Genomic DNA, 14,134 nt, shown 5'->3' with positions numbered 1-14,134 from the left:
TGAGAATTTTCCGTCTTTTGGATAATAAAGGGTGTTTATATTTCATTTATAAAAGGTGAAGTTTTTCTTATGTTATTCTCTTTCCTACTGTACAGATAAAAGCTTGTTGTTAATTGTTAATTAATAAACTTGTGGGAGTCTCCAGCATTGCTTTGCACTTATTTGCCTTATCCACTCTACTGGCATATGAAGAAAAACTTGTAATTTAAATATTTTAAAATAATTTCTTTGATGAATTGATATCAAGATCAACAATCGGGGATTTTATAAGAAGATTCATTATTCTGTCATAAATATAAAAATCAAGTTACTGACATGTAGGTGCTGATGCAAGTAAAAATGTTGATGATCTTTAGTATGCAAGGGCTCTAACCTCACTGTGTCACAGTGTGAACAGGTGAGGTCTATTTATTGAGGGAACCTTTTATTGAGAATGTTTTAGTTCAAATGCGTAAGGTGTGACTTATATGCAAATGATTGTTTTAGACAGACATGATATCTGATCATATCGATCACAGATGCATACATTGAAATGAATCCAAATACTTTTAGGACAGAGTCTCTGTTCTCAGGAATAATTTTATCATCATCCAAACAAATCAATGCAAATATGTATGATACTAAAACTGGAGATGTACACTTTTATTGTAAAAGATAGCAGTTAGTATTAAACAGAGCCGCAATGTAGCTTTATTTAAATATCTCAAAGACATGATTGCAGAGCTGACCTTTTAAACCCTTATTAGCCCTTTAGCATTAAGGCAGCAGTAGATTAGTAAAAATACTCTGATCTTAATTAACTTGGAGATTTCAAAGTTGCACAAGTTCTATGTTAGACAGAATTGGACTCCTCTTAATGATAACATTAGTTTCCTTTCCAGAAGCTCCTCATACCTTTCGCACCTCTTCCAGCTTTTTTATTAGTATACGATTTGCCCATTTTGCAGGTTCACATCCTGTGTGTCGTTCTACTCCATACTGGGCGAACTTAACGACTACGCTGGGCAGAGGGAGGTGGTGGCAGAGGAGATGTCTCATAAGGTTTACAATGAGCTAATGAGGTACAGCCAAGAGCTGAAAGCTGAGAGAAAACATGTGAGTATTGTATGGAGTCCATACTTTTCTGCTTTGTGAATGTCACTGGCTTTGTTGTGGCTCCCAGTCCTAAAGCAGATGTTCCATTGGAGCCTTCTGTGTTGCTTATGTTCATGTTTTTTTCTGTTTGGCTTTAACTCTAAGGATGAAAATGTTGGATGTGATGTTAACCATCTGTCGTCATGTTTCTACCGTCTGTCGATGAAAAGCTAAAAGTACAACTGCATCTGTTTTTGAAAAACAGTGTCCTTTACTAGTTTTGTATTTTACTTTATCTGATTTTATTGAATTAAAAAGGCAAAATTTCATTGTCTAGAAGTGGTTTAATTATTTAATGTATCAGAATAATACCTGAGATGGCCTGAAATGCAGAATATAAATCTTGTAAATCTTCTATTTAAAAACAGGCGTCTGTGCAAAGTAATTTGATTGCAGTGCAGTCGTTTACACCACTGGCTAAAACAACAGCAATCCACCTGCCTTTGTGTTTGTTTCTTTGTTACAGTGTCCAAATATTTTTGTGGTCTGCTTATTTATGTGTGTTTCTTGTTTCTGTATAAACGCGTCTGTATGGAAATGAGAGCAGCACCTACAGGAAGGGAGAAAGGCTCAACAGTTTTTGGATCACTGCTGGAAACAGATGGACAATGTAAGTTGGGGAGGGGGGGGTTGTAGAGAGAAAACATGTTTATGGTGAAATATTTTCTGTCAGGGTCAAGCAGCTGCTTATCTCTCATGCTAACTCACAGGAGGAGGGCATGATAGAATTGCTAACAGAAGTAGCTAAAGAACCTACAAATTTTTTTATCGCTTTAACTCTTAAAAAGCTTAATTTTAGTCGAGGGAAAACTATTTTGTTCATCTTTATCTGTTTTAAGAAGTTGTTAATAGAACTTACAGAAGATTTTTTTCTGCTTTGGCCCAAAATCAATACAAACTGTAGCTTTAGATAATTTTATTGCCTTTTATAAAGTGAATTGGCATCTTTTTTTTTATCCTTGCCAACATTCCTGATTCTTAACACCAAGGACAGTTTTCAGGCAAAGGACAAAAAAAATAATGGCAGCAGTGCCTAACTAAACCTCTTGAAACAAGATATTTACTTACATCAATGTGTTTTTTTTAGATGCTGGTTCTCTTTAATTTACATTCATAGTTTCTTAGGAACTAGCTGTTATTTTTAGATTCATACATTGGTCATTTGCAACCACAGGTTTTGGTTTTGGTTGTTTCGGAACACCTCACTGTGCGGTCTGTGTGACTGTAGCTGTGACTACCTAATGACTGGACTGTAATGTCTCAGCTATTCACTGTTTCCTTTACTGCTGATGTGATCCAGATGGTCCATCAGGAAGTAAAGTATCTTAGGTCTGATTCATCACCCTCTTATTCACATATTTTCCTTTTTTTTTATTTACAGAGACAGGAAACGATATGAATGCGTTGCAATGGACTTAGAGTTTATATTCTTGCTATAGTCTGAATAAACTCTGAATTTTTTCCCTTTTTAGAGTAAAAAGAAGTTTGAGAGAGAGTGCAGAGAAGCGGAGAAAGCCCAGATGACCTTCGACCGGTTGGATAATGATATCAATGCAACCAAGTCAGAGGTGGAGAAGGTGAGCGGGATCCACCCGCAAAATAACCCAATAATAAAACAACCCCAGCCCTGCAGCATATCATTCCTCTGTAGATTGTGAGACTAATAATAAATTCTCACACTCAGACCTATTCAATAAAATATTAAAAGGTTTATTTCACTAACTCAGCTCACTAAGTGAAAATCATGTTATAAAATAACAAAAAAAAAACCAGACTAATTAGTTGAAAACTTAATCCTCCTGGATCATTTGTTGATATGCTTTTGGTAAGACGGCCACTCTTCACAAGGTTCTCAAGTTTTCTCGACTTATGAATAACGGGTCTCACTGTTGTTTTCTGGAGCTCAAAAGCCTCAGAAAACCTTTTTAACCTTTGCCAGACAGACAGATGTCTCATCTGTTATAGTCTAGAAAGGGATTGGCTGTGTTCCAGCTTTAGATTATTTACTCTACGTCATTCTGTAAGCCTGGTCCAGTTTAATATGATTTCATGTTTGTAAGTAAATCGAGTGAAATTGAACTTTACTTTCTGAAAATTTTGGTAAATTTAACTTAATTTATGATCTAAATTATTTGCCTTCTATATAGTTATCTAGGTCACCCCTATCAGATATGAGAATTTATTTAACGATCGGAAATATTTAAGTGTGACAATAAAAGACAGAAGTATGTAAAGGAGGCTGTACTTCTTTTAAGCTGAACTCGCCTAATAAATCAAATATATTGGATCCATTTTCTCTCTTTTGGTCCGGACTGGCTTTAGGTTGGATTACTTGTTTGGTTTCTACTGTCCAGTTACATGATAACATATTGTTTGTATTTCTGTTCAGGCCAAAGCCCAACTCTACATGCGGACTCACATGGCAGATGAGAGTAAAAACGAATATGCCGCCCAGCTCCAGAACTTTAACGGAGAGCAGTGGAAACACTATAATAACTCCGTACCACACATATTCAAGGTAAAGCAAACACACCCAGTTAGTTAAAGCAGTTTTGGTCATTTGATAATTCATATTTGTTCATCTGTAGGTGTTAAATGCAACATTTTAAGTGTCTCTGTTGGTCATATTCAAACTCATCATGAAGCTGTATTAGATTTGTGTGGTTGGAAAGAATTAGGTTTGTTTTATTTATCTGTTTCATCTTTCAGACAGAAGTTCTTATTTTCAGGACCTGTTATGTAACCTGGTTGTGGATTTACTTGGCAACAAACCTATTCTTTTTTATGTTTTGGTTCATGATTTATTTTTTTCCACCACTTCAAACTCCAGAGATACTTAAAGAAAGAGGATGGAAATAAACATTAAGATTGGCCCAGTTTTACTTACCAGACTTATGGCAACGTTAATGCTTATATATCATATTGAGCACATCATATTTTTTTTAACAATTTTTAATACAAAAAACGGATGATCACATGTTAACCTCTAAATAACTGAAGATGAAAGTCTTTATTTTTATGCAAAGTTTAATTTAAATATGATCCTTAAAGTGTGGCTATGTGAGAACACAACACAACATACCAACAAATAAAATTGCATTAGATTAGGATGAAGGTCTGTGCTACATGAGCCCAGTGGAAAGCCGGATGCATTGCCACAGATCAACCTATTCTGGCTATGAACTGTTTATCCCACTTCCATTAGGAAAATGGTTTATCTGCAATATTTTTAAATCAAATCGGTTTTAAAAACATTTTGTTCCCAAAGCTGTGAAGACAGTGTCCCCCCGTAGAGACTCAAGTGAACATTTTATAAACAATGGCCATTCCCAGACTGCTCTAGCATGAGCTGCATTTTATGTATATACATTATGAGTCCTCCCCATGTACAGATATATCACTTCGTCCTTCACATTTTAAGCTATTGTATTTAAAGGTATAGTGGACAACCTTGTACCCGCTACGAGAGGGAACACCTATTAAACTTGTGCGGGAGCATGCAGGAGTCCATTCATCCTCTCGCTATGTTTAAAATTTGCCGTTTACATCACTCACACAAGCTTACTTTCCAAAAGAATATTTGTTAATTTTCCACTACGTCAGACTTACCACCGGTAAGTGAAAAAGGGAATGAGCACATAGGACTGCCTTACGTAAACTTATCACCAGAATGATTGACAATTAGGAGGACCACTTATTTTGATGATCCATCCGGAGAAAGAACATCCTCCATTATACCTTTAATGCATATTATTTGGGTTATTGTTTTGTACTTTTTTAGGTAATAAATCTTTAGAAACTATTTTATTTAATTTTAAATCATGTACATTGTCCAGAGAATATAATGTTTTTGTAAAAGATTATCAGCATGCTAACAAAGCACCAAATTTGACCAGATCTTTGTACTGATGCAGACTGGTATTGTGATTAAATGGAGTGCTTCATTAACATATTAACTCAACAACTTCTTCTGTATAAACTAAGCTAATCTATTGGCTGTTTATTAGCTACATCTAGATGATGAATTTTCTTACTTGCTTAGATGTTTGCACACATAGGAGTCTTAGTGAGGTATCTGTATGAGCATTTACGCTCTGCTTTCTTCCTCCGTTAAGAACATTCAAGACATGGATGAACGGCGAACAGTAAAACTCGGCGAAACGTATCAAAGGTTTGCAGAGGCAGAGAAGAGAGTCATTCCCATCATCTCCAAATGCCTAGATGGAATGGTTTCTGCTGCTAAGGCTGTGGATGCGCGGCGGGTAAGTTTAGACTGAAAGAAAAAATGATTATCTTTAAAAAACCAGCCTATTAAATCAGCCTTCCCTTTTATTTGTCCCTTCTTAATAGGATTCCTCTATCGTTGTGGAGTCATTTAAATCTGGCTTTGAACCACCGGGAGATTTTCCGTTTGAGGATTTCAGTCAGCACTTAAGCAGGACGGGATCAGACGGGACCATCAGCAACACCCCAAAAAGTGACAGAGACCTGGGCCCGATCCCGCGTTCCGAAGCAAAACACACCATCGGCAGAAGCAAGAACAAACTCTGGCTATTTGGGAAAAAACCAAAGGTACATAAATGACGCCTTATTTCTTCATGTGTTTGGTGAAATCACTCAGCTTGAGTTGTTGCATCCTGAGCAGGAAATTTATTTTCTACCCAAATCTGCTGCATTAATGTTATTTTGCTTTCACTTCACCCATCACATTATTTATATATAAGTTATGGGCATTTTTTACCTTTCAAGTCCCTCCTCTGCTGCAGTCTTTGGACCCTGACCTGCTTCTAAAGCACGCTGTTGGTCACTGATTAACCACCTGTGTCTGGTTCATGTTTAACCAATCAGCTGCCTCCTGCTATCAGCAATCTGACTGATAGATGGGGTGTGCGTTTGTGTACATGGGACAGTTTGTTTAACTCTCAGTGCCTTAAACCTTCAGACCAGATCATTCTTCACAGCAGATTATGATTTTTTGCATTTTAGATTGAAATTTGCGTTGAGCAGGACGATGACGCCAATAGTTTGACTTACTGACTTTCATTTAAGCAACAAAGATAGTAAGACGTTTCACACTTATTAAGAGCTGAATACTCCAAACGATCTGCATCTTTATGAGTCAGTCTTGATTGTGTGCATGTTAATGACATCACCTGTTAAATAAAAAGACGCAAAGAGGAAGAAATGTGGAAATGTTTCTAACAGGAAATCCATCTGGAAAGAAAATTTATTTGACTTGTCAATATTTTATAATTAAAAAAAATACAGAGTCTCGGACATAAGAGAGTATTGCTGATAAAAAAAAAAATATATATAGACCTCTACAGTCTTGGAATACATCTATTTTTTAATTACAGTATCATAATCTCACACTGATAACAATTAAGCACCATTAATATAAACACAATTGTTTTGTACAATGTTTTCATTAGAATCACACAGTCATTAGGTCTCGTTACGATCTCTTTAAAGTGAATGCAAATGAAAGGTATTTTTAAAAATGCATAGCTTCCTCCCAAGTTCATCAAAGCTTATTAAAAAATCTTGTTAACAAATACAACTTTCTGCATTTGTGACATAACACTGCAGCCAGGTTCCTTTATCCACTGACCGCTAGCCTGGACAAGGACCAGTGGTTATGTTACCTGTGTTACTCTTTGGGAGGTATGCCAGTAAAACAAAAAAAAGCACTTCTGCCTTAATCTCGTAAATGTAAACATGTTCAGTTTTCCTACCTCTACTCACATTTAAACCCTCACCTACAGGTGCTGGTCATAAAATTAGAATATCATGAAAAAGTAGATTGATTTCAGTAATTCCATTTAAAAAGTGAAACTTGTATATTATATTCATACATTACATACAAACTCATATATTTCAGATGTTTATTTTGTTTAATTTTGATGATTACAAATGACAACAAATGAAAATCTCAAATTCATCATATCAGAAAATTAGAATATTACTGAAGACCAATAAAAACAAAGGATTTATAGAAATGTTGGCCAACTGAAAAGTATGAACATGAAAAGTATGAGCATGTACAGCACTCAGTATTTAGTTGGGCCTCCTTTGGCCTGTATTACTGCAGCAATGCGGCGTGGCATGGAGTCGATCAGTCTGTGGCACTGCTCAGGTGTTATGATAGCCCAGGTTGCTCTAATAGTGGCTTTTAGCTCTTCTGAATTGTTGGGTCTGGTGTATTGCATCTTCTTCTTCACAATACCCCATAGATTTTCTATGGGGTTAAGGTCAGGAGAGTTTGCTGGCCAATTAAGAACAGGGATACCATGGTCCTTCAACCAGGTACTGGTAGCTTTGGCACTGTGTGCAGGTGCCAAGTCCTGTTGGAAAATGAAATCTGCATCTCCAAAAAGTTGGTCAGCTGCAGGAAGCATGAAGTGCTCTAAAACTTCCTGGTATGTGGCTGCGTTGACCCTGGACCTCAGAAAACACAATGGACCAACACCAGCAGATGACATGGCACCCCAAACCATCACTGACTGTGGAAACTTTACACTGGACTTCAAGCAACGTGGATGAAGTGCCTCTCTTCTTTTCCTCCAGACTCTGGGACCTTGATTTCCAAAGGAAATGCAAAATTTACTTTCATCAGAGAACATGACTTTGGACCACTCACCAGCAGTCCAGTCCTGTTTCTCTTTAGACGCTTCTGACGCTGTCTGTGGTTCAAGAGTGGCTTGACACAAGGAATGCGACAGCAGAAACCCATGTCTTTCATACGTCTGTGTGTGGTGGTTCTTGAAGCACTCACTCCAGCTGCAGTCCACTCTTTGTGAATCTCCCCCACATTTTTGAAGGGGTTTTGTTTCACAATCCTCTCCAGGGTGCGGTTATCTCTCTTGCTTGTACACTTTTTTCGACCACATCTTTTCCTTCCCTTCGCCTCTGTATTAATGTGCTTGGACACTGAGCTCTGTGAACAGCCAGCCTCTTTAGCGATGACCTTTTGTGTCTTGCCCTCCTTGTGCAAGGTGTCGATGGTCGTCTTTTGGACAACTGTCAAGTCAGCAGTCTTCCCCATGATTGTGTAGCCTATAGAACTAGACTGAAAGACCATTTAAAGGCTTTTGCAGGTGGTTTGAGTTAATTAGCTGATTAGAGTGTGGCACCAGGGGCCATCAATTTTGAACCTTTTCACAATATTCTAATTTTCTGATATGATGAATTTGAGATTTTCATTTGTTGTCATTTGTAATCATCAAAATTAAACAAAATAAACATCTGAAATATATGAGTTTGTATGTAATGTATGAATATAATATACAAGTTTCACTTTTTAAATGGAATTACTGAAATCAATCTACTTTTTCATGATATTCTAATTTTATGACCAGCACCTGTAAGTGATTTTGTAGGAGGAGACTGAGATCCAGCTTTCTGGGCAACAAACACTCCAAGTAGGTTTGATGTGAAACAAATGGTGAATATGAAGCACCTCATAACTACTGTTAAGTGTAGTAGAGAATTTGTGATTCTGTGGGCCTTCATTTGATAAAAAAAAAAAATCCTGTATCATTTCACGGGATTTTAAATAAAGTCTTGTGGGAATAATTATCCCAGACATGATGGCAAGAAAAAAAAGAAATGGTTCACCTGCTGCTTTCTAGACAAAATAACTGACTTGTGTGCAGAGGAGAGGGCCGACTTCCCTCTCTTTGAATCCCTTTAACCTTGTAGAAATATGTCCCCCTGGCAAAAAGGGGAATGTGCAAAGTCTAAACAGCAGGGGAGGATTTTCTAAATATTTCAGGGTGAGACATTTATGCTCCCATGGAAGATATATTTATGTTGAGGCCTTTAGTGAGGGAGGTTAAAATATATCGGTGCTTAACATGCATGTAAACATGGATGTATTTTCAGCTTCTCTTAGTATCTTTGTAGAGGGTCAATTTACCAACAAATGTAGTGGAATGAGACGTTCTTAAGGTGAATAAGTTGGTTTTACTGTCAGTGTGACCATGACGACACGCCCCCACAAATCGAATAAACCTGGAGTAGTTGGATGATAAGGGAACAAACACCTAACAGTTGTTTTCATTTGACTTCTGGCCTTGTCCCTCCACCCTCCTCCTCACCAGTCCCCATCCTTTCTCCCTCCTCCGCCACCTTCCTCATCCTCCTCCCCCTCTTACTGTCATCAGCGGTCCACCTCCCAATTCTTCCCTACGGCACGCTTCAACTCCGACCTTGTAAGCCACTATCTGTCTGAGATAAAGACTACAGTACCCAAAATCCCTCAGAACATAAGAGGTCTGAGGAGAGGGGTGAGACGAGACGTATCCATGAGTTTGAAACCGGTTTGTTTTTTATTTCTCTATCATTTTGTTTCAGGGTCTCTGCAGGTTACGGTTCTCTGTAAAATCTCTTAAATGTAGGATTGGATTATGAAATATTGGTCTAATAATATTAAGAACATCATAAATGTCAAAGTCTGAGAACCTGCAGACATCCTATTATATTACTCTTTCTGATTCTCCCCCTTTCTTTCTTGTCTTTGTTTCATTCCTTTTGTTGTTTTTGTGTGATTCCTTATTTATAAGGCCGAGGTGTCCTTCAATCACAGAGCTGAGGACCCCTGGTGATTGACAGCGTGCCGGTGTGTTGAGGGTTTTGGTGGGGTTTGGGCTTTGTTTGCTGTATCTTGTTTTAGTTAGTGCATGTGAAGAGGCGATAACAGCTGAGGATGAGGTTACCAACATTGGGTGTGCTGCAGATGTTGGTTTGGCTGCAGTCTGAAGTGCTGTTTGTGTGTGCTAACACTGCCAATAAGCTGTGAAACAGAGCTTTGAGCTCTCAGATGGTTCAGCATAAACTTGTAAATAAGACGCAGCTTCAGTGCCAAGCTAAATCTGGGTTTATTTTTGCAGATTCTGTCAGAGCCATCTGTGATTTTCATGTTCAATCCTCCCTCAGTTGAATGAAGAGACAGTCTGTCTGCTAAATTTCTCACTGTTGTTATTTAACTTTTAGAAAAAGAGACAAAGAAGTAAATAAAATCTACACCATGTATGGAGGTCAGAGTTTTACCAAACTAGTCACTCAACTTTTTAAAGCCAGCTACTTATAGCTTATTATTATAAATGTAAATATTACTTATTACTTTTAGGTTCATTGAAAATGCTTGACGCCTTGTATTGTACTCACAAAACAACCTTATTTAAAAAAATACTCAAATGAATTTGCACAAAGAAAAAAAAAAGAGAGGAATTTATAGCATAAAATACTTGCTGTTTAGGTTATAGAAGTATTTTAAACTTTAGTTTTTTTATTTTTATTTTGATTAATAAGCTAAATCATAAATATTTATTGAACATCTGCTAAACTTAGCAATAATTTCCCAGAGATAATTGCAAAGAATATCAATGTTCTTTTTATAGTGGATTTGCAGTGATATAAAAAAGAAAAACTATCCACCAACCATCGGGTGGATCTTCTGATAATCGATCAGAAGAGCAGTTTTAGTCTGTAGTCTGTGTGTCTCGCCTGCTAAATATTTCATTCATTATTAAGGATTTTTCAGTGTCGCTGAAGAGGATGTATGAAATGTATTAGTGGCATATAGGAAGAAAAATATGGCCGGTATAGTAGTGTTGAATGACATAAATCCTCCAGCTCTACCAACCCGTCTATGTCTTTATTATTCCTCTGTTTACTTATTCCAATTAGTGATAAAATGATTAAAAAACTTTCTTTTATTCATCTCTGATTTACACGATTTATAACTCAGAATTTTCATCTAAATAGCTTTATGAAATATCTGGTTAGTTATTTAGAGTGCAGACCATAGGTTAAAAGGTGTATTGCTGCAAGCATTTTGAACACTAATATAAAGGTTAGTCAGAGGATGTGATTGATCTGATTGATCAGGTTGTTTGTTTGGGAACCAACTAGCATTCACCCATTCAACAGAGATAGTCAGTAGATTAATTACAATACATTAAAAAATGTAATTCTTCATCAGTAATAGGTGGAGCTAGTTTATTTGCCTTGTCATAAGTGTCCCTGTTTTTAGCCTCCAGAAATATTTCCTAAACAGACATATTTTGTTGCCAAGTAGTTTGAGTCTCTAAGCACCTTTCTGCTGTCTCCATGTATTTCAGGCAAAACATGGACAACACCAATTTAACAAAACTTTATATACTTCAAATGATATTGTTACATCTTTTTTAGCAAATGTTATATTTTTAGTAGTGCTAGAGACTATTTTTTTATTTTAATCATATTTTGTTTGATTATTTTGTTTTATTTTTCTGTAAACGCCATGAAGCTATGGTGCTTAAAACAAAGGTTATCATATTGTGATGTCAGCTCATGTCATTAAAAAAAAAAATAATCTGAATCTGTTTTGATTTCCTTTGAATATTTGATATCCTGACTGTAATTTCAACACAAACACTGATGAAAATTAGTCATGACTTTACCTGACATCTAATCAAAATGTTTCTTTTCTTACTTTAATGGTTTATGCTCAGTGGTCACTTAAGATGGTAAGTTAGTTCAGTACATGTTTAGTATGTAAAGTAGTGCTGCGACCCAGCGGCTAACAGTACCACTCCTCTCCCTCTGTAGGATCTACCTAGTGTCCACCACTCTGCATAAAGCCAGTAGAGACAGTAAAGCACTTATTGCACGTAGTTCAACTGTAATGGTGTCTGTGTGACAAACAGATGGCTGTGATACTAACATAATATTTAACACAAATAACAACTTAGAAAGAAAGAAAGAATGTATCACTCACATGAAATGGCTCTTGTTCAAACAACGCAGCATATGAATCGATATAATCTGCTTATTAGCTCGTATAACAACCAAAACCTTAGAAGTTAAACTTCTAGTTCAGTTGATTCATGCTAGCTTTAATTCATTATTTTAGCAACAGATGGAGAAAAAAAAACAGATCCAACTGCTGCATTTGCATCTTTAATGATTAATCTACTGGTTTACATGAGGATAGAACAGATTGGGATTTATGGGAAATAATTTTATCATCAGTATTAAATAATATGAAATGCCTTAAAAAACCCTCTCAGCTATTTAAAGAAAAACAGCCATGTCTTGTTTTTACTCGAGTATTAAGGAGAAAATAAATAACAGAAACATCCAGAGCCACTTGAATTATTTCTATGATCCAAAGCTTTCAGTTGGCCTTCAGGATCATAATCAGTCCATCCTCTATATTAACACTCCAGGAAACTTATCAGTTGTGTCAGCGAAGCCCTGCTGGTACTAATTGTGCGTCTGATCACCAGGTACCCTCTCTGGAGGATTTCAGCCACTTACCTCCTGAGCAGAGGAGGAAGAGGCTACAGCAGAAGCTTGATGAACTCAATAAGGAGCTTCAGAAGGAAACAGATCAGAGGTGAGAAATTCTGAATTCTGTCATTCAGATTCAGCAGCATCAGAGAAATCAAGTCGCTGTGTTTATGGATCTATTTATAAAACCTCCTGTTTTTATTAGGGATGCATTGAACAAGATGAAGGATGTGTATGAGAAGAATCCTCAGATGGGCGACCCCAACAGTCTGCAACCAAGAATCTCAGAGACCAACTGTAATATCCAGAAGCTGCGTTCAGAGATCCACAAAAATGAGGTACAGAGGAGAAGCTTGCCATATAACAAACTTTGGTTAGAGCAGCTCCTATGCAGGTGATTGAAATGCTTTCTTTCATCAGGAGGAAGCCTTTTTTTTGAAGGTGTGAATAAACATACAAGGATATATAAAACTAAATCTTTCCTCATTAATCTCATTGCTCTCCTGACAGACCTGGCTGTCTGAGGTGGAGGGCAAGCAGAGCTCCAGGGGAGACAGAAGGCACAGCGCAGACAACCACCATCACACTCCTCATGGCAGGGAGAGGTAATAAATTCTGTTTGCAGGATCTGATCCATAATGACGAGCTTGTGCATCATCATTAAAGGAATAGTACACCCAAAACATGATTAGCCTTCATTTTCTACTAGAAAATGAAGGCTAATCATGTTTTGGGTGTACTATTCCTTTAACCTGAATGAGAGTTTGGGCTGAATCTGGAAACTTCCTGCTCCACCATCCAGAACCACCTCTTGCTTTACCCTGTGTATCATAACTTTGGTGTTTATCCATTCAGATGAATGTTAATTATCAGGTATTAATGGTACCTTATAGCTCATAAAAATGTGGGTTCACCTAAATGAGGTCTCTAACACTTAATTGGTTGTTAAAGGGTTTTGGCTTTAAATGAAGGCAATTCAAGGTTGTGACTAATTAGTTGGAATCCAGTTCACTCTAGTAGATTAGTACAATAACTGCTTCAAAAGAACTTGAAGAAGTGAAACTTTTTGTGGTGGAATAAATGCTTTTTTAAGAAAACCACTCTTGGCTCCGTTAGCGGTTCCTCTGGCCTTTTGACAGATGATCATTTGATCCCATTCCCCTGTTGAAGGAGCATTTAAACTCTCTAGGTCAGGCTCTAACCACAAACCTTTATCCTGCATGTTTTAAATGTGTCCCGGTCATGTTAATAGACATATAGAGTCGGACTTCATCACAAAGTTCTGCAGATGAATGGATTATATTAATGGAACTAGCAGAACATCTAAAATATGCCCTGGTCCTGTTTTGTACTCCTTTCTTTCCTACAGGGTTATGGGGCTGGGCTGGTTATGAATTGCAGTTTATTTATGTACCTGGAAATTATTGCTTTACCAATTGAATTATTTAGGATCATTATTCTGGCAAAAAAATGATGACCAAGGGATTTGTTTAGTTTATAATATCATTCGAAGAAGGTGTCATATAGTCTAACAAGCCCACAGCATCATGGGTCCTCCACCACATTTAACTGTAGACAAGAGGCCAAATTAAAAGCTTATTTTGAAAGCACACAATTGAAGTCCAGGTAAAGGTGATATTTATTTATTTTTTTAGCTTGCCTTTTGAGCAATCAATCATCTTGTAGATGGCATCCAAAGGGTTTTTGAAAACCTTGAGACATT

At 36.9% G+C, this 14,134-nt stretch overlaps 1 protein-coding gene across 3 annotated transcripts in view; it reads left to right on the top strand.

Annotated features, from left to right (window-relative positions):
* The window catches only part of fnbp1l (formin binding protein 1-like), a 53,585-nt gene that overhangs the window by 34,827 nt on the left and 4,624 nt on the right, over positions 1-14,134 (top strand). For 2 of the 3 annotated variants that reach the window (XM_038295080.1, XM_038295079.1), the window contains exons 4-14: positions 948-1,095; positions 1,682-1,744; positions 2,607-2,711; positions 3,524-3,652; positions 5,250-5,396; positions 5,485-5,706; positions 9,237-9,455; positions 11,631-11,645; positions 12,408-12,517; positions 12,617-12,749; positions 12,922-13,016. In XM_038295080.1, the coding sequence (XP_038151008.1) occupies positions 948-1,095; positions 1,682-1,744; positions 2,607-2,711; positions 3,524-3,652; positions 5,250-5,396; positions 5,485-5,706; positions 9,237-9,455; positions 11,631-11,645; positions 12,408-12,517; positions 12,617-12,749; positions 12,922-13,016 (1,386 nt within the window). The remainder of the gene's footprint in view (positions 1-947; positions 1,096-1,681; positions 1,745-2,606; positions 2,712-3,523; positions 3,653-5,249; positions 5,397-5,484; positions 5,707-9,236; positions 9,456-11,630; positions 11,646-12,407; positions 12,518-12,616; positions 12,750-12,921; positions 13,017-14,134) is intronic. The other variant, XM_038295081.1, reaches the window with a different exon arrangement.

Source organism: Cyprinodon tularosa, unplaced genomic scaffold (assembly GCF_016077235.1).
Source record: "Cyprinodon tularosa strain WSP-4 unplaced genomic scaffold, ASM1607723v1 ctg35, whole genome shotgun sequence".
NCBI classification, from domain to species: Eukaryota; Metazoa; Chordata; class Actinopteri; order Cyprinodontiformes; family Cyprinodontidae; genus Cyprinodon; species Cyprinodon tularosa.
The sequence above is the reverse complement of the archived record's forward strand: the minus strand, read 5'-3'. Positions and strand labels throughout refer to the sequence as shown.